The 27,191-nt window shown below is 44.1% G+C and overlaps 1 protein-coding gene across 2 annotated transcripts in view; it reads left to right on the top strand.

Annotated features, from left to right (window-relative positions):
• Positions 1-27,191, top strand: part of ptprn2 (protein tyrosine phosphatase receptor type N2) — a 761,696-nt gene that overhangs the window by 175,909 nt on the left and 558,596 nt on the right. For both annotated transcript variants that reach the window (XM_033044535.1, XM_033044525.1), the window contains exon 3: positions 18,476-18,589. In XM_033044535.1, coding sequence (XP_032900426.1) covers positions 18,476-18,589 — 114 coding nt within the window. The remainder of the gene's footprint in view (positions 1-18,475; positions 18,590-27,191) is intronic.

The raw sequence follows: 27,191 nt of genomic DNA, 5'->3' as shown, positions 1-27,191 counted from the left end.
CTTTCCCAGGAGGAGGGAACATGAAGACAGGTCACATATAGCCAAAATGTGTAGGAAGGAACTGCAGATGCTGGTTTACATCGAAGATAGACACAAAATGCTGGAGCAACTCAGCGGGACAGGCAGCATCTCTGGAGAGAAGGAATGGGTGATGTTTCGGGTCGAGACCCTTCTTCACGTCTAGACCCGAAACGTCACCCATTCCTTCTCCCCAGAGATGCTGCCTGTCCCGCTGAGTTACTCCAGCTTTTTGTGTCTATCTTACGGTTTAAACCAGCATCTGCAGTTCCTTCCTACACATGAAGTCTGGATCTCTGCTCTCCCAAAAGGTCATTCATCTGATGGGACAGAGAGTTCACAATGTGCACCATATTCAGCATGTTGTAGACATCAGTGCATTTAAGTCCATATCATATGCCTTTAGCAGTTAAAGAACAGTTTAAAGTTATCCGCACAGGTAGTCTGGTGGGCTTAACTGATTATCAGGCAACTGAACCTTCTTACCACAACCAGAAAGCAGTGCTGAACTACTATCTACCTCATTGGTGACCTTAGGACTATCTTTGATGGGACTTTATTGGCTTTACCTTGCACTAAACGTTATTCCTTTCTCATTTATCTATACACTGTAAATGGCTCGATTGTAATCATGTATTGCTCTTCCACTGACTGGATAGCACGCAACAAAAGCTTTTCACTGTACCTCGGTAAACTAAAAACTAAACGAACCAGCTAGAGATGGCAGATGATTGTCTCTGTCGGGTCTTGGCAAAGCAGAGGGCTCTTTGCAGCAATCTGGTAGTTTCATGGTCTTCATTATCGACACCAGCATTTTATTCCAGATTTATTTCTTACTTCAATTAAAATTCTACAGCTGCCGTGCCATTTTGTTCATCGTGAAGATCTCATTTAGCAATCAAATCAATGACTGTTGGAACGTTGAGGTGGAGATTTAATATCCTGTGGTGAGAATTACACAGGCTCTTATCCTTTGGGATATGTTCTAGCAGCCAAAAGTCACTTAATTTAGAAGCCATAACCCAGCAGTCAAAAGAAAACCTGTATCTCATCGGTTTGAGCTTATAATCAGCCCAGGACCTCGTATGAATATTTTTACAATCAGTGCCTGTTATTATTAAGTTGTTCGCAGTTGTGCAAAACGTAACCTACAGCCATTCTAATTATATTGCTTGGCTCGTGTGCAAGAGTGAAGTGATTTTAACACAGCCTTTCCTCTCCTTTTCCTTTCCACGCAGCTGGGTGGTGAGAAATAAGAGCAGGGAAAAGCGAAGGGCAGAACTAATTGATCTGGATAATGAATGGGAGGCAGCTTTGTAACGAACGGATACATGTTCCATATGCTGGTCATGCAATGGATGATGTTCCGTCCAATGTACACCTTAAGTTTCATCCATCATAAGGTTCCTCATCTGGAGTCTTTCATATTTCACATCATGGATGGATGATTACATGTTCCATATGCTGGTCATGTAATGGATGATGTTCAATCCAATGTAGACCTTAAGGTTTTGTTGTTATGGGGTCCATCACCTGGCGTATTTCATATATCGTCTCATATTTCCTTCCAACATCGAAGGATGGCATTTATCCCATCAAATCTGTGCCAGTTAACAGAACAATCCCCTTCCACAATTCAGGTTGCAGGTGGTTGGTTGCAGGTGGTTGCCGGAGGTTGCAGGTAGTGGAAGGTAAGACCTCCCTGGTGAAATAAAACTGGGTGAAAAAAAGGTCTCACCTTCCACTACCTGCAACCTCCGGCAACCACCTTCAACTAGCATCGCAACCGGCTTCGACTAAAAAATTACCGATTTTTAAAACGGCGACCTATTTTTAGTCGCGGATGGTTTTGAATTTTTTTAAATAATCGCCGGAACATAGAAGAAGCGGAAACCACTTTCGACCATTAGGGAGACTGACAAAAACCTCCGGGAACTGCACGGAAACCTAGGTGGGGCGCAAAACTCCAGAGGTTTCCGTTCAGGTTTCCTAAGTGGGACAGGGGCATTACAGTGACCAGTTAGCACATAGGAGGAAGCAGGACCATCTGCGGGAAACTACACACTAGATCACAGGGAGAATTTCACGGGATCAGCATAGGAGGAAAACATTGAACTCAGATCGCTTGAACTGTAAGGCAGCGGCTTTATTAGCTGCGCCACCGTGCCAGCCCAGAGAAGCTAGTTGCACTGATTTGCACAAAAAGCATCATAATTGGGTATTCTTAAATCAGAGATTAATAGATTCTTGATTAGTAACGGTGTCAAAGTTATGGGGAGAAGGCAAAAGAGTGGGGTTGAGAGGGCAATATAGGTCAGCCATGATTGAATGGCAGAGCAGATTCGACAGACTGAATGGCCTACCTAATTCTGCTCCCGTGTCTCATGGTCTTATGGTTTAATATCCATTGTTACCTTGCCTACTTCAGAGATTGTCTAAATGTTCCATAAAGGGAGTGTTTATAGAGATGGCTCCATGTCACGAGATAACTGTGCTCTCCAAACCTCTATTTCAATCGATCCCCCAGTGAAGGCAAGTGGCAGTGGAGCACAATCCAATGCATTGATAAAATGTGTATGTATGGAAAAGTGGAAGCCACATGCATTTAAACAGCTTGCAGAGAACTCAATGTCCTTTTCAGAAGCATACTGCACACTGTCTCTGAAACTCAATACATTGATTTCCTTGGAATGAAATTCAAAGACCACATGTGGTAACATTTATTGCCATTAATATACTTCTGGCCTTCAGTGACCAACATGAAGAAATAGGGAATTTGTTGGATCTGCTCCGAATTCTCAGCAGGTCAGGCAGCATCTGTGAAAAGATTAGAGAGTTAATGCTTTAGGTAGAAGGCCCTTCCTCAGTTCTGCCAGACCAGCATTTTATGAAAGAGAAATGTTTATTACATGGCCACCACCAATTTTCCAGCAACTGATATTCCGGACTAAATTCCCCGTCCCGGAACCCCACGAACATGTGGCACATAGGCCGGGTGAGGCGGCCGATCTTGCCCTCATCAGGACTTCCGCGCCAATCAGCGGGTCGAATTTGTCCCCTGCGACCAGGGCTCTGGATCTCCTGTCTGGCCAGAGTCGGCAGATCCGTTCCCACATCCGACATCTGCGGGCCAGTGCCTCAGCCCCCCAAAGCCAAGACCTCTGCTAATCCAGAAGGGTTCTGGACCCAAAGGTGCTGGAAAATTGGTGGTGGACCTGTAGTAATATTTGTTATATTTTTCTAGCATGTCAAATTTTTCTAATTTTGATGAAGGAACTTCGACCGAAAACCATTCAGCCCTTCAAGTGTATACTGCAGTGTTGTTTATTTTTGATACTGCGTTTTTTTGTGAGTTTGTAGTCACACCCCCTATAATACTGAATGAATAGTTGTCTGATCTTATATGAAACAGAGATGTTTGCAATTTTGCTCAATAGGGAATACTTTTGCTTGCTCATTTCATGCTGCAATATTAGACTTGGGTTTTTGTGCTTTGGTCTATTTAGGGGCCATCTGAACTACCCTCTGTGCTTCTGTTTGATGGATGAAAGACATCTAGGAAATTACAAAAATGACCCCAAGTATCTTGTATCACCATGGCAACAGGGGCCAGTCACCGGCACACTGAGTGGTACTGCAAGCCGGTCTCACGTCAGAATTGTTCCGAGTTTTCAGGGAAAAGGAAGACTGCTTTTATCTTATTAGGTTGTTCTCTGTGACAACCAGGAATTGGAAATTACTTCAATCTCCCAGAAAACAGCATTCGACATTTAAAACGTGTCCATCTCATAAAGTGTGAGAGTTGTGTTTGGGACAGGTGCCACAGGGGGAGAAATTTGTCCATGGGTTGCAAGCCGGAATCAGATGCGAGAACTTTGGTTGCCTATCACTCGCACCTCTGTGCACCAGCTTCCATTGAAGCCGGTGTGGACTAATGTCCAGAGGACCATGCAGCCAGCAAGTGGGAGGAGGTTTCACGGAAAGGCACAAGCTCGTGGCTGCTGCAGGCAGAATAGAGGGACGCAGCATCCAGTGGCAGGCGGTACAAGGGCCAGTGAGCATCGTGATGGGAATATGATCGTGGTTGGGGTGTGGTGAGGAAAGTGAGGAAAATCTTTTATATCATTGATATATTTAATATCACACAAAACGGACGAGCACCAGGCCTTAATATCACACAAATCTACCCCCCTGAAGGTACAGGCTTCCGCTCACTCTGTAGCAACCCTGACATGATAATCAAACACGGGGACCAGTAGAGCGTCCATTGTAGCCAGGGCCTGGAGGGCAAGGAGCACCGCCACTCCACCTAGAGTCCGCAAGGGGAGGAGTGGCTCTGCTGTCAGTGAACGAAAGACTGCTAATGTATCTAGGGAGTAGGCAGGGCTAAAGATGTCCTGGTTGGGTTGCTCCTAGGCCGGGCGAAGCTGGCCATCAGCGAGTCACGGCGCCAGGCGGAAGAGGGCTTTGCCCGAGCCAGATGCTTGCCCCTTTACCGGGGTTGTATAGTAGTTATTAGAATATTTGTAACATAGTTGTTTGATGATTTTGTAACATGATGGTGGGTCTGTCACCACGGATTTGTTTTTTGTTGGTTTTTGTATCGTGTTGAAATTAAATAAATTATTTTTTGATACCCCAAAAAAATAAATAATCAATTCAATTCAATTCAATTCAATTCAACTTTAATGTCATTGCACAAATACCGGAGAATTCCACCTTTGAAAGAAGGAGGTGCAGAAGCCTGAAGTCACACACCACCAGGTTCAGGAACATCTACCATCAGGTTCTTGAACTGACCTGCACAATCCTAATTCTACCTCAACAATGGAACATTGGGAACGACCTCTTGCACTGCCATGGACTTGTTTTCCTACAAATTCAATTCAACTCAATTCAATTCAATTCAACTTTAATGTCATTGCACAAATACTGAGTATGGGTACAACGAAATGCAGTTTTGCGTCAGTCCGTAGTAGTGCAATATAGAAATTTAAAAAAAAAGAGGATACAGAATAATAAAAAATACAGAATAATTAAACAATGGGGACGGAGGGACCGGAGAAATCTATCGGCGGGACTCCGAGTTCAGCAATGCGATGGTATGATTGTAGAAGCTGTTCCTCATCCTACTGGTACGAGACCTGAGGCTCCTGTACCGCCTCCCTGATGGGAGGAGGGCAAACAGTCCATGGTTGGGGTGGGAGGGGTCTTTAATGATCTTCCCAGCCCGTTTCAGACACTGTTTTCGGTGGAGGGCATCCATGGCAGGGAGCGGGGCACCGATGATGTGCTGCGCGGTTTTCACCACCCGTTGTAGTGCCTTCCTGTCCGCAACAGTGCAGCTGCTGCACCATACTGTGAAGCAGGTGGTCAGGATGCTCTCGATGGTACAGCGGTAGAAGTTGGTCAGGATCTGGGGGGACAGGTGGGCTTTCTTGAGCCTCCTCAGGACGTTGGGGAGTCAAACCCGCCGACAATGGAGGTGCCGTGGTAGTCTGGTGCGTTGAGGGCAGGCGACAACTCTCAGACACCTCCACCTACTTATCCTTGGACCATGATCCCACAGATGAGCACCAGGCCTTAATTACACACAAGACTTACCAGTCTTACTGTCTCCGACTACATTTTATCTCTCCCCTGACATCAGACTGAAGAAGGGTCTCGACCCGAAACGTCACACATTCCTTCTCTCCAGAGATGCTGCCTGTCCCACTGAGTTACTCCAGCATTTTGTGTCTACCTTCGAGGAAAATCTTTCCTGCGCAGGTTGCAGTTAGGGATTCGACTTCATTAAGACTGATGAAATCAGAGTCCATTTGGAATTTTGTCTCATGTCCCAAAACAGAACGATGAAATTCTTACTTACAGCACCACACAGCTACGTAAAGATAGTATTCTGTAAGAACCATAATAAACAACAAAAAAGTTTAGTGAACTATATATATATAGTTATATAACTATTATATAAATAACTACATAAAAGTACATATAACTATTATTGTTTGTTTTAACTGTATATATACATTTAAAACAAGCAATAGTTATATAATAAAACAATATAAAACATTTATTTAAATATAAAATAATATATAAAACAATTACATAACATAGAATTGTTATATGTAGATATATAGATATATATATATATTCATGAACAGATTGGGTGGATGTGTAGGAGAATCGCCAACCAGAGGACATAGGTTTAAGGTGAAGGGGACAAGATTTAATGGGAAACTGAGGGGTAGCTTTTTCACACAAAGTGTGGTGGGTGAATGGAACTAGCTGCCGGAGGAGGTAGTTGAGGCAGGGACTATCAAAGCGTGAGAGTTGGCAGCCCTGCTACTAACTAAATCATTCAACACAGAGCTTGCAAGTTTCCAAATGGTCTGACTAACCACCTCCCGTGCTGTAGGAATAGCATTGCATGCACTTATTGCATTTATTGTTCTCTCAGTATAGACCCTTTATGAGCTTGTTTGGAACAAGGAATTTCATTGAACCCTGATATACTTGACAATAGACTAATCTGAATTGCGGGTGACAGAATGGCTAGTGGAGCTGCTGCCCCACAGCTTCAGTGACCCAACTTCACCCGTGACCTCTGGTGCTGTCGGAGTGGAGTCTGTATGATCAACCTGTGACCACAGGGGACTTCCTCTAGTTTTCCAGCTTTCTCACTTCATCCCTAAGACGTGCAGGTTGGTAGGTTCATTGGTTGCCGTAACTTGGCCCAGGTGTGTAGGCAGAGTGTTAGAATCTTGGGAACATGGGGAGAACACAGTGGGGTTAGCAACAAAGGGGGCTTGATGTTGGCGTGAACTCGGTGGTCAAAGGACTTTAGTTTAGAGCACGGAAACAGGCCCTTCAGCCCACCGACTCCACGCCACTACTAGCACTATTTTGCACATTAGGGATAATTTTCAACTTACAGAAGCCAATTAACGTACAAACCCACACGTCTTTCGAGTGTGGGAGGAATCCAGCGCACCTGGGGAAAACCCTTGCGTCACAGAGAGAACGTACAAACTCTGTACAGACAGCGCCCTTAGTCAGGATCAAACCCGGGTCTCTGGCACTGTAAGGAACTGTATCTCTACTGCTGTGCCACCGTGCCGCTCCACTTGTTACTTTGCTTTGAATATTATGCTAGGACCAGAGTTAAATTTCTTCCATTTAACTGCTCTTCACCAGTCATGTTCACACTAAAAAAAATCCATGTAGGGGAACTGCTATTAATCAGGTCAAATTTCTGAGACTTTTTGGACTGATAAAGTTCCTGTGAAACACATTGGGACATTTATGGCACTTTGTAGATGCAGATGATACTTGTTGCAAGAAACAAGATTTTGCCAGGTCGTGGCCTGCTGAACACCAGTCATCCCAGCTAGTATTGGCCCAAGTTAAAACTGCACGAGTTTCTTTCAGTTCCCTCCATTTCTTCCATCGAACGTGTCCAAAGACAGGCAGCTCGATTTGTTACTAACACCTATGAGAGAGAAGCGAGTGTCACCAAACTTCTGAATTCTCTGGGGTGGAACCCTCTCCAAGACAGACGTGAAGCTCACCGTTTGACCTGTTTTTACAAAATGTTAAATGGTCAGCTCGACATAGATTACAAGACCTACACCAAACCCAAACCAATTAGGAGCAGACGAGGGCATTCGATCCAATTTGTGATCCCAGCTACAAAGACAGATGTGTACAGCAATTCGTTCTTCCCCCGCACAATTAAAGCATGGAATAATCTCCACCCAACTATAGTTACCCACCCAGATGCAACTAAATTTAAAGTAGCTCTTTCTTCCCAATAACCCTTTCTGGCTTAAGCCCTCCCTTCACCACCTCCAGTTTAAATTCCATTTGGAATATTTTGGAGGACCAAGAAACCAAGAACCAAGAACAAGAAGAACCTCCCTGCCCCCATATCTCTTCCTGTTCATATATGCACCAACTCTCCTTGTACCCGCAGCTGCACGACAACCATTCCATTCTGCGGCGGGTTCTACCGTTCTCACCTTATTTTATGTGAAAAGAAATCCTTCATAATTGGTCATCTCATCTGATTTTCAGATGAAATCAGGTGAATGTATGGAGTTCATAAGTTATAGGAACAGAATTAGGCCTTTCGGTCCAGCAAGTCGTCTCCGCCATTCAATCATGGCTGATCCATATTTCCCTCTTAACCCCATTCTCCTGCTTTCTCCCCATAACCCTTGACACCCTTTACTCATCAAGAATCTGACAATCTCTGCCTTAAAATTTTCCATTGACTTGGCCTCCACAGCTGGTGGTGGCAAAGAATTCCACAGTTTCACCTCCCTCTGACTAAAGAAATGTCTCCTCATCTCCGTTCTAAAGGTACGTCCTTTTATTCTGAGGCTATGGCCTCTGGTCCTCGACTCACCCACTAGTAGAGATATCCTCTCCACGTTCACTCTATCCAGGCATTACTGACCTGCTGGTGGTTGTTTGATTTATACACTGTCTTTTTCCAGGAATTGTCCACAGCCAGATGATCTGTATTGGATCTCCTCTTAATAGTTACTTCCCAGAGAAGAGCTCCCGTTAACATTTTCCATGATAATTGCATCCTCTCAATTCAGCTGAACTTGTGGAAATCTTTTCTCCAGTGCTTCATTCACCTCTCTGCAACCTGAACAGAGTTACACAATTCCTCTGAAGAGAGTCAAATCCACTTGCCAATGATTGCTGAAGCTGTGTGTGAGTTGCTGGGTCCATTGTAACCATCGTATGTTTCCTTGTGTGGCCTACAAAAATGAATTGAATATGTATGAGCTGGGATACCAGCTACGCTTGACTCTTACATCACTGGTGTATTATTTTACCGAGCCCAGGAACAGATTGGGCGGCACCGTGGCGCAGCGGTAGAGTTGCTGCCTTACAGTGCCAGAGACCCGGGTTTGATCCTGACTACGGGTGCTGTCTGTAGCGAGTTTGGACTATGGCTATGTTCTATGATGGGGATGGAAACATGGCCCTGAAGACTAGAGTGTGTAACTGATAGACAAAAGGAAAAAGAGGATTGACAAGGAGAAATAGCCTGACACAAATGGAAATAAAGAACAACTTAGTCGAAAGTTGAATAGTCATAGAATCATACAGCGTGAACAGAGTCTCTTTGGCCCAACCTGCCCACGCAGACTGGAATTTTTAAACTTATTTGTTGGAAGTTACATCTTCTCTCATCTGTTCCTGTCATAATATATCCAATTCCCCATCGTCAGGTCCTGCTAACTCTCACCGACGCAAATGGTTCCCTGATCACCTCACCATGTGTTAGTTTGCTGTAATGAACCCAGTATATATAGCCTTCAACAATCAGCAACTGAGTGCATTTACTGGTCAGCACCCTGCTCTCCCCACCAAACCCATGCCGCAGGGTGAAAAAAAAAGACGCAAAGTGCTGGAGTAACGTAGCAGGTCAGGAAGCATCTATGGAGAACATGGATGGATGTCGTTTTGGGTCGGGACCCTTCTTCGGACTGCGGACTTCTTCTGAAGAAGGGTCTTGACCCAAAACGTCACCCATCCATGTTCTCCAAGGATGCTGCCTAACCCGCAGAGTTACTCCAGCACTTTGTGTCTTTTTTTGTAAACCAGCATCTGCAGTTCCTTGTGTATACAAATTAACATGAAATGTATGCTTTCATTTTTGAAGGTATAATAGGAATCTTATGTAGATGCTCATCTCTCTCAGCAAACCCAATCACGCAGTTATTTTAGCTACTGAGGAGGTTTGATGGGCTAGATGGTCCAGGTATCTCTCCCCTGGTAATGGAATGTGGAACAGAATATCAGGGCAGCCACTTGACTGAAATGAGGCAGACTTTTTTCTCTCAGAACTGTGTAAACCAACCGTGCTGACTCTGTGTACCTGTGACAGGCCGAATGACCCTATTCTGTTCCTATCACTTATGACCATATAGGAGAATGGGGTTAGGAAGGCGAGATAGATCAGCCATGATTGAATGGTCGGGTGGGCTTGATGGGCCGAATGGCCTAATTCTGCTCCTATCACTTATGACCTTATGACCTAGCAACGGTTGCCTCCCTTTCGACTTTATTTTAGAGATACAGGGCGAAAACAGGCTCTTCGGCCCACCAAATCAGCGCCAACCAACGATCACCCCGTACACTTGCACTACCTTACACACTTGAGGACATAGAAACATAGAAACATAGAAAATAGGTGCAGGAGTAGGCCATTCGGCCCTTCGAGTCTGCACCGCCATTCAATATGATCATGGCTGAACAGTTTACAATTGTTCCCCAGCCAATTTACTTAAAGGTTAACATCTTTGGAGTGTGGGAGGAAACCGGAGCACCCAGGGAAAACACACGTGGTCACAGGCAGAAGGTACAAACTCTGTACAGACAGCACCCGTAGTCAGGATCGAACGTGGGTCACCGGCGCTGTAAGGCAGCAACTCTAACACTGTGCCATCTACTCTGCCACCCACAGCACCTAAACGCATCCCCCTGACTGTGTCCAACGTCTGCTTCCTGGCAATGCTGCTCTTGCCACTTGCTAAACAGCAGGGGCTTCTCAGGCTAGATGCTCGCCATTGAAATATTATAAATCTGTGAAAAGGTTGCCTGATCTGGTTGCTTAGCAACAGCAGCAGCCTGGCACTGGAGAAGGTTCCAAATGCAGTACTGGTTCATTGCAAATGTTCCGTGCTATTTTTCTTTCATGTTCGAACAAACCTTTCTCCAAAACAAATTACGATGCTGAAAGCATGAGAAACTCGGATGCAATGAAAACTTAATCGAGAATATTGCTGATAAATGCTTGATCAGGGATATTCGATAATAAAACGCCACACATATCATTCAATTGGGTCTTAACAGAATATCTTTATGTTGTTACATGGAGTTGGGAACTAGACTTGCGTTGAGATTCAGCCCTTGGGGCATTTACGTAAAGATGGGCAATAGAATATCTGAGCCGCTGCCATCAAAAGAACAAATTTAAAAGAGGTTGCATTTATAACAGCACTGCACCCAAGTGAGGATGAAGATGATTCAGCTGTTCCCCTCTCATTCAAAACTCAAAATGCTAGACGATCTCAGTGGGTCAGGCAGCATCTGGGGTGGCAATGGGCAGATGACATTTTGGGTTGGGACTGGAGAAGAGTCCCGAACCAAACCGTCCTCTGTCCATTCCCTCCATAGATGATACCTGGCCTGTTCAGTTCATCCAGCATTTCGTGTTTTGCTCACAATTCCAGCATCTGCAGTTTCCTGGGTCCCTTGGCATTCAAGCTTATTATCCACAAATGGAAGCCATTGGGCAAATTCCCTGACAATCACGTTTAGAACCCACATGGCAGAGGAAATTAGTTTACCTTGGCATCATGTTGGGCACAGACATTGTGGGCCATATGGTCTGTTCCTGTACTGTGCTTTTCTATGTGTAGGACGAACTGCAGATGTTGGTTTATGCTGAAAATACACACAAAATGCTGGAGTAACTTAGCGGGTCAGGCTGCATCTTTGGAGAAAAGGAATAGGTGAAATTTCGAGTTGAAACTCAAAACGTTACCTTTTGGGTTGACACACTTCCCTTTTCCTTTTCTCCAGAGATGCTGCCTGACCCGCTGAGTTACTCCAGCATTTTGTGTCTATCTTCGATGTAAACCAGCATCTGCAGTTCCTTCCTACACATTTTGGCTATATGGGATACAGGTTGTTTTTATGCACTTCATTAATATGTAGCCATCCTACATCCAATGCGTTTTATTCTGGAGAAATTGCCCTGCGTTTATTGGGGTGATGTCACGGTAGCTTCTGCTTCCTTCACTTTTTGATAAAGACCCTCTTTTCTGATTGGGTCACGATCCAAAATGTTTAGTTTAGTTTAGTTTATTGTTACGTGTACTGAGGTACAGTGAAAAGCTTTTGTTACGTACCAACCAGTCAGCAGAAAGACAATACATGATTACAATCAAGCCATTTACAGTGTATAGATATATGATGAAGGAATAACGTTTAGTGCAAGGTAAAGCCAGCAAAGTCCGATCGAGGATAGTCCGACGGTCACCAAAGAGGTAGATAGTAGTTCGGGACTGCTCTCTGGTTGTGGTAGAATGATTCAGTTGCCAGCTAATAGCTGGGAAGACACTTTCCATTACCCTCCACAGACGCTGATAACAGCTGGGAAGACATTACCCTCCGCAGATGCTGCCCGACTCACTGAGTTCCTCCAGCACTTCGTCTTTTACACATTCGAGGGTGCTTGGGGGATTTAATCCTAGCCTCTATTCATCCCTCACAGCAGCATTTCTAATGAAAAAACCCAGATTCTCGGATCAATATAGCACGACAATTTGTAGTGTTTTCTGTATACAAATGTAACTGCTACATTTCCGATATTGCAACACTGCCCACATTTCAAAAGCTCTTTGGCTCTTGGCAACGAGACAGCTTAGAATATTCTGAGAAGGATGGAAGAAGGGTGAAGTAAATGTAAAACCGTTTCATGGAAAAATGTGACAAAACACTGCTGCTTTCTGCCAGGGAATCTTGAATTACGGTTCAAACTGGAAGAAGTAGTGCTGAAAATTTGCATAATTCATTGGTATATAATTCCTAGAAATGTCAGTAGAATTAATTATGAGACACCAAAAGCTTTATATTTATTCACGCCAGTTGATTTCCCCTGGCCCTCGAAAAGTAACATTTTGTAAAAGAGAACTTAATTGTTTTATTTTATTGTTCTAAAAATATGTCACAAACGATCTTGCTTAGTTTGCCAAGAAATGGTGGTAAAAGAGCTTCAGCTTCGGCTTTTTGCCAGTATTTATCCCTCACTCTGTGTTATTAAGGTAGGTAATCAATAGATGATCGCTGTTTGTGTGGGCGCTTCCTGATATATTGGCTGCCACCTTTCTTGTATTACATCGATGGCTGTATTGTGAGAGCACTCTGCTGGCTGAGAAGCACATTGGCACATTCTAAAAGCAAGGTGGAGTATGCCATAAAAATAGACGCTTTTCTCTTTAATTCGGGCTGATCTTCAATCTGTGGCATAGTGTGAATCAGATGGTGTCGCATTGGTCGCTTGCTGTATCCGGCGTCTGAAGGGAGCAGTTTAGAGCGGTCACGAAAGACAGACACAAAATGCTGGAGTAACTCAGCGGGTCAGGTAGTGTCTCTGGAGGAAAACAATAGGTGACGTTTCGGGTCGAGACCCTTCTTCAGACTAAGGCAGATACTAGCATGGATAGCAGGTTGCCCTGATGGCAGAAGACAAAGAGTGGCAATTAAGGAGGGGGGGGGGGTCTGGTTGGTTGCCAGTGACTAGTGGAGTTCCGTAAGGGTCGGTGCTGAGGCTTCTACTCTTCACGTTGTATATGAATGATTTGGACAAAGGGATTGAAGGCTTTGTGGCAAAGTTTGCGGATGATACAAAAATAGGTGAGGAACAGGTAGTGTACAGAAATCAGGGACTCTGCAGAAGGATTTGGACAGATTGGGGGAGTGGGCAGTGAAGTGACAGATGCAATATAGTGTAGCAAAGTGTGGAGTCGTGTATTTTGGTTGTAGGGATAAAGGCATAGGCTCTTTTCTTAATAGGAATCCAGAAATCGGAGGTGCAAAGGGACTCTGGAGTGTTGGTGCAGGATTCCCAAAATGTTGATCTCCAAGTCAAATCGGTAGTAAAGGAAGCAAACTCAATGCTAGCATTTATTTCAAGAGGGCTTGTATACAAAAACAGGGTTGTAACGTTGAGGCTCTATAAGGCACTGGTAAGGCTGCATTTGGAATATTGTGAGCAATTTTGGGCACCATATTAGAGGAATGATGTGCTGGCTCTGGAGAGGGTCCAGAGGACATTTTAAAAGAATGATCCCAGGAATGAGTATTTGTGGGCACTGGGCCTGTACTCGCTGGAGTTTAGAAGAATGAAGGGGGAACCTCATTGAAACATACAGAATAGTGAAAGGCTTGGATAAAGTGGATGTGGAGAGGATGTTTCCTCTAGTGGGAGAGTCTAGGACTAGAGGTCACAGCCTCAGAATTAAAGGACGTTCTTTTAGAAAGGAGACATTTCTTTAGTCAGAGGGTGGTGAATCTGTGGAATTCTTTGCCACAGAAGGCTGTGGAGGCCGTCAGTGGATATTTTTAAGGCAGAGATAGATAGATTCTTGATTAGTACAGGTGTCAGCGTTTATGGGGAGTAGGCAGGAGAATGCGATTAGGAGGAAGAGATAGATCAGCCAAGATTGAATGGCGGAGTAGACGCTGAGCCAAATGGCCTAATTCTACTCCTATTCCTTATGACATGTCCCACTATCCTTTATGCAAAGTAATTGTCCCTAAGGTTTCTCCCCCCCCCCCCCCCCCTCACCTTAAACCTATGTCCTCTGGTTCTCGATTCCCCTACTCTGTGCATTTACCCTATCTAATTTATCTCATGATCTTGTACAAATCTATAAGATCCTTCTGCTCTCCAGGGAATAAAGTCCTAGCCTGCTCAACCTCACCTTATAGCTTAGGCCCTCGAGTCCTGGCAACATTCTCAAAAAAAAATTTCTGCACTCTTCAGTTTAGCAACATCTCACCTAGAAATCTGGGGAGGGGAGGGATGATTGAACAGGGAACCAGGGAGTCACACAGAGAGAGTGGTCCCTGCAGAAAGCAGGAAGGGTTGGGGATGGGAAGGTGTTATTGGTGGTGGAATATCGAACAATGGTGTGCTGTATGTTGGGGCTGGTGGGGTGATAGGTACGTCCGTCCCTGTATTATCTAGTGGGAGGTAGGTTGAGAAAGTAAGCGTGGGATATTGAGGAGATATGGGCGAAGGCTTGGCCAACCGCAGTGGGAGAGAAAGTACTTTTCCTGTAAAAAGGAGGACACGTCTTGATTCTAGAGTGGAAAGCCATCTCGAGATAAAGTGGAGATGGAGAAACCTGAGAGAAAGAGATGTCGTCCTTACAAGAGACAGGGTGGGAGGAGGTATAGTATAGGTTGTTGAAGGTCAGTGGCTTTGTAGTGGATATCAGAGGACAGAGGAAGAGCAGTTTGAATGCTGACGCTGATGTGAAGAAGTTTTTGAAGTGTCTCATTAACTTTAACTTTATGTTCTAATTTTCTCTTCATTCATTGTGCATGAGTGTGGGCAAAGTGCTGAATGAAAGATTGTATTACTCTATGTGTCTAAGAACGCCTCCGCTACGTTTATACCACCACTGAAAGATTTAAAATTATCTCCTTGATAATTTCAAAAAATATGAAGAGGATTAGAACTGGTAACATGATAAAAAGGGACTTGAAATTGAAATTAATTCGAAGCAAATCAGGTGAAACATCTTCTCCCTAAGCAATAGAACCGTGAAGGAAGCCACAAGGAAGGCTCACAAAGTTACTAAGAGGTTTAGTATACATTTGTTTATCAAGAGAGGGACAGGCTTAAGAATGCAGGTAGCTGCAAGAGGCTTCTTTGAGTGATTAACTTTGTAATCTGCAAAGCCTGGTCCTTACAAAACGAACTGCAGTAAACCCTCAATATAACGAATTAGAGGGGGAGGAAATGGTGTTCGTTACTGCCAATTGTCCATTATAACCGAGTAAGGGGTTCGCTCCAACCATCTAAAGGTCACTCCGTGAAACAACGAGGTGTTTTCAAATACAAAATTATTATTTTTTTAAAGGTCTTTTTGTTACTGAGAGCTAAAAATACTTAAGGCTGTTTGTTAAGCCCCTGTCCCACTTTCACGACCTAATTGGCGACCTCTGCAGAGTTTTCCCTTGACTCATACTCGCAGCATGGTCGCCACGAGGTCGTAGGAGGTCTTCGGTAACTCTTCCTCATGCTCGTGAGTGGTCTCCGCGTACTCGTGGCCCCAAGTAGGTTGCGGCATTTTTTCCAGCCTGATAAAAAATGACCACGAGTAAAAAAAAAGGTCGGCATGGAAAAAAATTGATACTTTTTACTCGTAGGTAGGTCGTAGCAGGTCGTGATGGTAGTCGTAGGTAGTCATAGGTAGTCGTAGGTCAGTAACTCACCTGAGAAAAAAATGTAAACATGACATCATTTTATCATCTGATCATTTTCCACTCGTAGCTAGTCGTAGCTGGTCTTAGGTGTGGAAGACTGAGGTCGAGGGGGGTCGTAGGAGGTCGTGGACATAGTCGTAGGAGGTCTTTTACTTTGGCGAGACAACACGACCTTGACATTTTTTTCAACTCGTCTATGGTCTTCTAAACTCGTGGATTAGGTCGTCCAAGTGGGACAGGCCCTTTATATTGCTTAATAGAGTAAAATGCCGATCAAAGCGATTGCTTGTCAATTTCAATGCCTCGTCAACTTCAATAGCCTCCGCAGTATTACTAGCAGTCCGTGTCCTTAAAGAGACAGTCTGCTAAAACCAACATCTATTATAAAGAGGTCTGCAGTAACGAGGGTTTACTGTACTTTGTTTCCATGAGATAGAGAAAAAATACCCATCTGCTTCAACAAGATGTGCAGAATATCCTTTTAGGTAAACCTGGGATGATTTGCCAAATAATCAAGTCAAGTACTGCTAATTGATAACTCTTGTTGTGCGAACAGTTTGTATCTCACACATTCACTATTTGATTCATCCCAAAACACAGACTTCAGTTACCGTAATTACAAATCATTATTAATGAACAAGGCAATGCTCAAACTGAAGTGATTGTGTGGGTGTGAAAGGCACTGACAATTTGGGAGTTTTGCTTCTGCAGTTTGTCTGTTTCTCAGGAGGGAGCATTGTGGGATGAACATGAACTGAGAGCTGGAAGAAATTAGCAGCTCAAGCAAGATCTATGGGGGGCAAAAGATGTACGTCATCATTTGAGATTGTGGCCCTGAGTCAGGACTGAGAGGCAAGAGGAGAGATGACGAGCATATCGTTGTATGTGGTGGTGGTGTATAAAGGACAAGCAAGGGAGGATGGAGGACAGTGGCCGGTAGGTGACAGGTAGAACCTCAACTATACCTCATCCCAGTCTGCATCCTGCAAGGATGCCACTCCCTTAGAGTAAAGGTCTGAAGATAAGGTCTTCTACTCTAGAACTTACTCTAGAAAAGGGCGGTCACAGTGGCGTAATGTGGGTCATTTGGGTGAGCAAAGGGGAAAGCTGTGTCAGAGCTATAGGGAATGCCAACGGATCAGGAATGCCAGTGCAGAGAGAAAAACTAAGTGCAGTGTGAACACGGATATTCCAGCACCAAGGTTCCAGGCCCTTTATTGATTGTCCGTTTTTTGTGCACCAACAGAGGTCACATGATAATGAAACGACAATACTCTACACAATGAGGTTAACTCCTGACCGCCTCCTCACTAGGGAAGAGACAGGGATGGACAATAAATGCTGTCATTGTCAGTGACGTCAATATTCTGCAAATGAATGACAAAAAGTCATGTTGCAGTTAGTGGGATGTTGTTCTGTGCATGTAGGTTGCCTCATTGATAACGGTGGCCAGCCATGCCTGTACACAAGTGGCTACACAACATTTTGAGTGTTTTATAGCCAAGAAATACGTCTACAAATGGGTGGTATTCGGTGTTATTTGGTGGTACTATGCTTTCACTCTCCAATCTGCTGGGGCTCTCTATTTTCAATATTTCCCCTCATACTTCCTTGCTTATACTCGCTGCAATCTTGCACCCAGCCTATGCACTGCATTGGCATCAATGTTGTAATAAACAAAGCATGTGTTGGGGTGGCACGGTGTGCAGTGGTAGAGTTGCTGCCTTACAGTGCCTGGGTTCCAACCTGACCACGAGTGCTGTCTGTACAGTGTTTGTACATTCTCCCTGTGACCACGTGGGTTTTCTCCGTGTGCTCCGATTTCCTCCAACACGCCAAAGACATACAGGTTTGTCAGTTAATTGGCTGCGGTAAAATTGTTAATTGTCCCTAGCGTGTGTTGGATGGTGTTAGTGTAACCGGTTGATCGCTGGTTGGCACAGGGCCTGTTTCTGTGCCGTATCTCTAAACTAAACTAAAAGTCAGGATTATTGTGGTCCCCTTGTGCAGGCAGGGAGAGAATTAACACTAAAGTGCAATGCCTATTTCACATATGACTATAGCTGACAGCTCAAACAGGAGTGTGGTGAATATATTGTAATTAGCTATGTGACTGGTATGCTGATCATCTTCCCAGTGCTCCTCTCTGAGTTTTCAATGATTCAGTAATTCAAAGTAAACTCATTAATTTTAAGTGGCAGTGCTTGCTTTCAAGTATGAATGTACGTGTCACGGTGACATGCTTTCCCCTCTCCATGCATTCTGTTCTCTTGTGCTATTTATGGAGATTGGATTCCAATATATTGCCATCGTAAACTGAAAGGTCCTTGCGTTTGTGATGATCCCCCTTCCCTGACGTCGACGACATTGCTATAAGCCATGTATGGACCTTTGCGCCGTAACTCAAGAAGCTTTCCGTTCTCTTTTGCAGATGGAATATTCGGGAGGTGTCAGCTGGTCACGGCGATAGACGTATACAAATACGAAGTTTCGCCGGACGATCTACAGCGCCTCCGCGAATTCCTGCAGGAACTGTCCCTCAAAGGTACTGATGAAAACAGCTTACTTCTGTCTTTGACCAGCAGCTTTCAATAGAACACCATTAACATGCCCCGCCATCACAAGGGTTAGTTACATCATGAGGTACATGGGATGATCGAGATAGTTGATAAATGTCACGTATTTCATACAGGTCTGATTACTCTTCAATCCCCTTGATTGCTTGTAAAGCGCTTTGAAATGGCCCGGGTGCTGTGAACGATATAAATTTAAAATCTTCGTTATGTAATGTAGAGAAATGAAATTCGAAACAGTTTCCAAATTTGCTCAGCATCCTAAGTGGTTTGTGCAATCATGCTGTTCCACTGAATAATGGACTTGATCGGCATTGAATTTAAATGCTGCTAAACAGGTGGAAGTGGGCTGTTTACAAGCTGAGTAAATGGCACTTCTGCGTGCCCGAACAGAGGTTACTCAACTGTGCAAGCCCATCAATTACAACGTCAAACAGGTCACGCTACCCATGAATGCAAGATCCAGCATCTAATTAAACCTAATCAAAAACAGCAAAGATATTTTAGTAATAAAGAGTTTGAGAATGCAAACACCTTAGTCTTTCAGGTAAGGATAGACACAAAATGCTGGAGTAACTCAGCAGCACAGGCAGCATTCCTGGAGAGAAGGAATGGGTGACGTGTCGGATCAAGACTCTTGTTCAGCTAACTTTGTAATATACTGATCAATCTGTAGATCGAGCATGAACGGAGTCCAAAGCAGTACCTACTCTCACCAAATCAGACATGGCTCTCTGTGTTCTGCAGTTGAATGAGAATCTGTGGTGTTCATTAACTCTATTGTGGATAGGTGCAGTTGGCCAATATCCAGTACAGATCCGCTGACTCACAATCAGCTTGGACATGCTTCCTCTAATCTCACTTCCTGTAAAGAGTTTTCATTCCAAAGCTGTTTGCTATTGGACAGGCTAGATGCAGGAAAAATGCACCCGATGTTGGGGGAATTCAGAATGAGGGATCGCAGTTTAAGAATGAGGGGTAGGCCATTTAAGACTGAGATGAGGAAAAACTTTTTCACCCAGAGGGTTGTGAATGTGTGGAATCCTCAGGTAGATTTAGCTCTTAGGGCTAAAGGAATCAAGGGATATGGGGAAAAAGCAGGAATGGGGTACTGATTTTAGATGATCAGCCATGATTATATTGAATGGCGGTGCTGGCTCAAAGGGCCGAATGGCCTACTCCTGAACCTAGTTTTCTATGTTTCTGGGAGAAGTCATTGTCATCAAGCACAGAAATAGGCCCTTTGGCCCACTGAGTCTATGCCAACATCAACCTCCCATTGCACTAATCCCGTACCAATGCCATTTTATTCCCTTCACAATCCCATCAATCTCTCCCATCCTGTGGATTCTACCACACGCCTACACACCACTGGCAAATAACCAACCAACACCTGGGACTTTGAAATTCAGCAGATTCAGATTTATAAAGATAATTTCCTCTCTCGCTGGACAGATGATACACAAGCTTGAAGGCACTTACTAGCAGATTCAGGAACAGCTTCATCCCTGCTGTTATCAGACTACTAAAATGGTGCTCCCACATGATAGGGTGTCGTCTCAATTTTCCAACTCACCTCATAGCAGAATTGCACCTTTAAGGGCCTGTCCCACTTGGCCATCATTTGTGCGTCATTTACGCGACATCGTTTACGCGTCGCGATGCGCACGTTGTGATGCGCACGTGATGCGCGCATGGTGCGCATTACGCGCGCATGGTGCCTGGTGACGTAGGCAGTAATGCGAGGTCGCGCGGGGCGCCCCAGGATTTTGGGATGTACAACATCTTTGAGCGCCATCTGCGTGACGCGCAAATGACGCCCAAGTAGGACAGGCCCTTTAGTTTGCACTTTCTCTGTAACTGTAAGCTATAATGCTGCACCACCTTTTTTTGCACTATTATATATTTTTCTATTTGCACTACTTTTGTACTTGTCTCTGGCTTGATTGTATAAGTCCATAAATGATAGGAGAAGAATTAGGCCATTTGGCCCATAGAGTCTACTCTGCCATTCAATCATGGCTGATCTATCTCCCTCTCCCAACCCCATTCTCCTACCTTCTCCCCATAACCCCTGATACCCTTACTAATCAATAATCTATCTATCTCTGCCTTAAATATATCCTTTGACTTGGCCTTCACAGCCTGTGGCAATGAATTGTACAGATTTGCCACCCTCTGACTAAAGAAATTCTTCCTCATCTCCTTCCTAAAGGAACCTCCTTTTATTCTGAGGCTGACCTATGGTCCAAGACTCTCCAATTAGTGGAAACATCCTCTCCACATCCACTCTATCCAGTATGATTTGGTTTGACTGGCTAAATCGCAAACAGAGCTTTGCTCGGTAAGAGTGACAATAATAACCAGTTCAAGGGTGCAATGAAAGTCTTTGTTCATGTGAAGCTCAGAGGCTGCTCAGTGTACTCGATAATAATAATGCAAAAAACACAACAAATGCAAAACAGCAGAATATTCAATGATTATACTGTAATCTGCAGTAGAAGTACTAAAATACTAAAGTGGAATAATGGATATGCAAGAAAACCAGAGAACCCGTGAGAAAATCCATGTGGTCACAAGTAAAATCCACATGGACAACACTGGAGATGAGGACTGCACCCAGATCACTGGTGTTGGGCCATCTCTGCCATCTCTGTCTTATTTGCATAGTTGTTCCAATACAATCATCCTGCCACACTGTAGAAGGATTTCAACCCGAAACGTCACCCATTCTCTCCAGAGATACTATCTGTCCCACTGAGTTACTCCAGCTTATTGTGTCCACCTTTCACAATAGTTCTTCTGAGAAGTCTTTCTGTTCCTTCAACCAAGGATTCCTCTCTCTTTCTCTCCATCTCTCCATCTCAATTCCCAAATGTCTGCTCACTTCTCCCTCCCTTTCCCAGAAGAACTTCCTTTGTTCTCATTTCCCACTCCAACTGGTTCTATTTTCTGTCAAAGACAAACACAAAAGGCAAGAGTAACTCAGCAGGACAAGCAGCACCTCTGGAGAAAAGGAATAGGTGATGTTTTGGGTTGAGGCCCTTCTTCAGTCTTGACCCAAAGCATCACCTATTCCTTTTCCTAAGGGACTCTGTGCATCTACCAGATCTATTCCTCTCATGATTTTATACACCTCAATAAGATCACCCCTCATCCTCCTGTGCTCCACGGAATAGAGTCCTAGCCTACTCAATCTTTCCCTATAGCTCACACCCTCTAGCCCTAGCAACATCCTTGTAAATCTTCTCTGCACCCTTTCCAACTTGACGACATGTTTCCTGTAAGATGGTGCCCAAAACTGAACACAATACTCTAAATACGGCCTCACCAACGTCTTATACAACCTCAACATGACCTCTATACTCAGTACTCTGACTGATGAAGGCCAATGTGCCAAACGCCTTTTTGACCAAGCTATTCCACCTTCAAGGAACCATGCACCTGCACTCCTAGATCCCTCTGCTCTACAACACTCCCCAGAGCCCTACCATTCACTGTGTAGGTCCTGCTCATGTTAGACTTCCAAAAATGCAACACCTCACTAGTTAACCTTAAGACAAACCTTCACTAGTTAATCAGCATAAAAAGGTTGCTTGTTTTTATTTTCTTGTCTGGGAAATGAAGATGAGGTAAGAACTGAAAATCAAGATGAAGTGCATCAAAGACTTATGAAGTCTCTATATCTGCACAGCGTAAATATAATATTGCAGCATGAGTCCATTGAAAGCTTCTGTAATGTTCTGATCAGGCTAATATTAAAGGCTGATCTGATAATATCTCATGTGAGAGAGGTTGCCTTCTGTAAGAAGGCATTTGCTTCCCTAGAAGGTTGTAAAGGCAGATTATGAAGAACTGTGTAATAGATAAGACCATCATGGGATAATATTCAGTTATCAAAATGTATACTGAGATAGTGAGAAGAAGCCAAGGCAAACTGAAAACCTAGAAGTGATGTCAAACTTTAAATTCATGTTAGTTTAGTTTAATTTACAGTTACAGCGTGGAAACAAGCCCTTCGCCCCACCGAGTCCGCGCCGACCAACGATCGCCCGTACATTAGTTCTATGTTATCCCAGTTTTACATTCTAGACACTAGGGGCAATCTACAAAACACAATTAACCTACAAACCTGCACGTCCTTGGAATATGTGAGGAAACTGGAGCACCTGGAGAAAACCCACACGGTCACAGGGAGATCGTACAAACTCCGTACAGACAGGACCTGAGGCCAGGATCGAACCCGGGTCTCTAATGCTGTGAGGCAGCAACTCTACTGCTGCGCCACTGTTCCATCCTTGAGCTGACTCTGGTCACCTCTCTGTAGAGTAAGAAATGAAGAGAAAGACAACATCCCAATGCCCAATGCGGTGACCAAACCAAAGCCAACTATGATCCCAATGGATCACAGCCAGTAATAGCGGATCGGTATGAATAAGGAGCATGCTGCCTATCAGATTCAACAAACTATTTTGATTCAAAAGAGATCGGAGACCTGCCCTGAGATTTGTTCTCTGAGAGCAGAAACAGTCAACAAATCTCATATACAAAAGGAAGGAAATTGTGTCCAGAATATGGAATATGCCTCAGGATTTAACATGGAGTGAATCACAGCACTAATTGATTGAATTCGACCTTTCTGATGAGGACCCTTCAAGTTGAATCTCTTCCCAGCCAAGCAGCCTCACTAATTGAGTATTTCCTGCATCTTCTGTTTTTATTTTACTGCAATCTTGGTGTTGGATCTGCAACAAAAAAAAGCCAACTTCATTACTATTTAATGTAGCTCTATAAATATGCAGAGCAGCGTGCAGTGGGATAGGAAGCCCGATCCATGACTGATACATGCCAAGGGTGCAAATAGAGTACTGCGGAGCAGGAGGTCAAGTAAAGTCTACCCTATGGGGTGACATATTTTGTACTTTGTTTTGTTTTCTGGGGCTAATACGCCGTTTTCCCAAACCGGTCTCACAGGTCCTTGTCAGAAGTGGTAGAAGAAGAGGCAACTGAAATATCACAGCAGCTTGGCTCATCATTAAGTTAAGACAACAGTGTCATGTTGTGGAGACAACTGTTTATTTGTGAAGCAATACTTTCAGTGGCAAGTGATTCGGGTACCATGGCAGTGCGTTGCCATGACGATGGCAATTTGCGTCAATGCAAACATGCAAACATTGGCACAGACCGCACTAATGTGCTGAAAAGCAAACAGTGCTCAAACCTGGAGAAGTTCAAAGGATTTATCATCTTTGAACTTTCAGTCAATGCAAAGAGAGTATTAGGATACTGCAGCAGATAATAAAAATCAAAAACTGATCTCTAACCCTGTCCCAAAATGGTTTCTAACCCTGTCCCATATACTGGCGTGTGCTTTTGAACTACAGTGCTCACTTAAGCTCTGCAGTTTTTCCATCTGTTCTGGCTGAAGATAGTTCTATTACTATTTGTTTACGACATAGAAGGAGATCAATCAGCATATCAGTCAGTACCAGTTGTAAGAATGTTCCTACCAGTCCCATTTCCACCTATATTTCCCTGGACTCATAGAAGGCAGAGGTTAATGGTGGAAGGATGTTACTCTGGTTGGATGTCTGTGACCTGTGGTTTAGTTAAGAGACAGAGTGGAAACAGGCCCTTTGGCCCTTATACATATATATAAAAACAATTTTGACATAAATGTAGATGGTTGGTTCGGAAGTTTGTAGATGACACTAAGATTGGTGGAGCTGTGGATAGTGAAGAAGGATGTCAAAGGACACAGCAGAATATATATCAATTCCATCAGAGAAATGGAAGTTTAATCTGAGAAAGCATGAGGTTGCACTTTGGGAGGTTGAATGGAAGGGGAAAATATACAGTTTATGACAGGACCTTTGACAGCATTGATGTACAGAGGGATCTTGGGGCCCAAGTCCATAGCTTCCTGAAAGTGCAAGCATACTATGCGCCTTCTTTGCCAGTCATTCGCTTGTGCGGACACTTTCAGGACCATGGTGGTCCTCAATCATCGGGATATTGATTATAAGTGTCAGGAAGTCATGTTGCAGTTTTGGTGTATTGTGTGCAGTTCTGCTTGCCCCGTTGCAGGAAGGATGTGGAGGCTTTGGGGAGGGTGCAGAAAATATTTATCAGATAACCCATATTATAGGCTATCAGAAATAAGAGGTTGGATAAACTTGGATTGTTTGCTCCGTTACGTTGGAGGCTGAGGAACTGAGAAGCTGACAGAAGTATATAAAATTAAGAGATAGAAAATAGATACTATTGGTACAGGTACTATCACAACATTTAAGAAACATTTAGACAGGTACATGCGTAGAATAGGTTTAGAGGGATGTAGCAAGCCAAGTCAAGTCACTTTTATTTCTATAGCACATTTAAAAAACAACTCTCATTGGGCAATGCTTTACAATTGGAATATGCCTCTAGGCAGGTGGGACATGATGGTTGGTGTGGGCAAGTTGGGCCGAAACGGCTGTTTCCACGCTGTATGACTCATTGACTCTCTATAACTCTACAGGACTGACAGTCAAAACCTTTTACCGAGAGTGGGAATGTCAAAGACTAGAGGATATGGCTTTAAGGTCAGAGCAGGAAAATTCAAGGGAGATGTGAGGGTGAGGATGGTGAGTGTGTGGAATACGCTGAGGGGTGGTGTTGGAAGTTGCTACGATAGTGGCATTTAAGAGAATTTTGGATAGGCACATCGATATGCAGGGAATGGATGGATATGAATCGTGTACATGCAGATGAGACAGTTTAACTTGGCATCATGTTTGGCACAGAATTTTGGGCGAAGGGCCTATTCCTGTGCTGTCCTGTTCTATTTTCTATGTTTCCCCTATTACTGGAAACACTCAGTGGATTAGGTACCATGTATAGATGAACAATCTGACAGGATCTGGACTGAAAAGTTTGTTGTTTCCCTTTCCACCGACATGCTCCACTTTCTAGTATTTTCTATGGGAGATAATTTCTAGAGGAGCAGGGGGAATAAAACTGCTCTGTTATTCATCAAGATAGTGACTAATCTTCAATCTCTGTCATTTGCAGACACAATCCTCATATCCCCAGTTCCAGAAATCCTTTGATCTCTGTTTCGGATGAACGCAGTTACCGAGCGTCCACAGACAAATAGTATAGAGAATTTCAATCATTCACCACCCTTTATGTGAAGGTAAATCTCCTAATTTCAGTCCTAACTGACCGACACCTAATTCCAAGACTGCGACGCCTGGTTCTAGACGTCCATCAAGGGAACTATCCTCTTTGTCATAGGCCTTCTGAATCCTGTCAATTTCAATGAGATTTTCTCTCATTTCATTTGCTCCAAAAGGCTTTTGGTACATTGGCCTTCATCAGTCAGAGTTTAGAAGTTGGGAGGTCATGTTGCAATTGTATAATACATTGGTGAGGCTGCATTTAGAGTATTGTGTGAGTTCTGGGCACCATGTTATAGGAAAGATGTTGTCAAGCTGGAAAGGGTGCAGAGAAGATTTATGAAGATGTTGCCAGGAATAGAAGATCTGAGCAGGAAAGGATTTTATTCCTTGGAGTGTGTGAGGATGAAGCCTTAGGCCTAACTTGTTCACACTGGCCAACATCTCCCATCTACACTAGTCCCGCCTGCCAGCGTTTGGTCCATATCCCTCTAAACCTGTCCTATCCATGTACCTGTATAAATGTTTCTTAAATGTTGTGATAGTACCTTCTTCAATTACCCCCTCCGGCAGCTTGTTCCAGACACCCACCCTGTGTAAAAAAGGGTTCCTATTAAATCTTTCCCTTCTCACAATAAACCTATGTCCTCTGGATTTCGATTCTCCCAATGGGCAAGAGACTCTGTATGTCTACCCGATCTATTCCTCTCATGATTTTGTACACCTCTATAAGATCACCCCTTATCCTCCTGCGCTCCAAGGAAAAGAGTCCTGGCCTGCTCAACTCCTCCCTATAGCTCGGGCCTTTGTGCCCTGGCAACACCCTCAAAAATATCTTCTCTGCACCTTTTCCAGCTTGGCAAAATCTTTCTCATAACATGGTGCCAAAAACTGAACATGATACTCCAAATGTGGCCTCACCAATGTATTCTATAACTGCAACATGACCTCCCAACTACTATACTCAGTACTCTGACTGATGAAGGGCAACGTGCTGAAAGCCTTTTTGGCCACCCTAACTACATGTGATGCCACTTTCAAGGAACTATGTACCTGCACTCCTAGATCCCTCTGCTCAACAGCACTCCCTAGAGCCCTACCATTCACTCTGTAGGCCATGCCCTTGGTAGACTTCAAATTCTATTCACTTTCATGGCTTCTTAACGCCATGGCTTCTTAACGCCGAGAGTATTCTCCCGACGCCGGGGCAAGACCACCCGGTGAGAACGGCCAGGAACATCGGGCCTCCGTAGAGGCAATTGCGGTGGCCTCAATAGGCCTGACTTTGGGGTGAACTTGGGGTGGGGACTGGACATTGTGCCTTCCCCCACAGTGGTATCCATTGTGGGGGGATGATTTTTTTGTCTAATGTAATCCTGTAAGTCTGTGTCCAAGATGGCTGCCGTGAAGGGAG

The sequence above is a fragment of the Amblyraja radiata genome, chromosome 2 (assembly GCF_010909765.2).
Source record: "Amblyraja radiata isolate CabotCenter1 chromosome 2, sAmbRad1.1.pri, whole genome shotgun sequence".
Lineage (NCBI taxonomy): Eukaryota > Metazoa > Chordata > Chondrichthyes > Rajiformes > Rajidae > Amblyraja > Amblyraja radiata.
The sequence above is the reverse complement of the archived record's forward strand: the minus strand, read 5'-3'. Positions and strand labels throughout refer to the sequence as shown.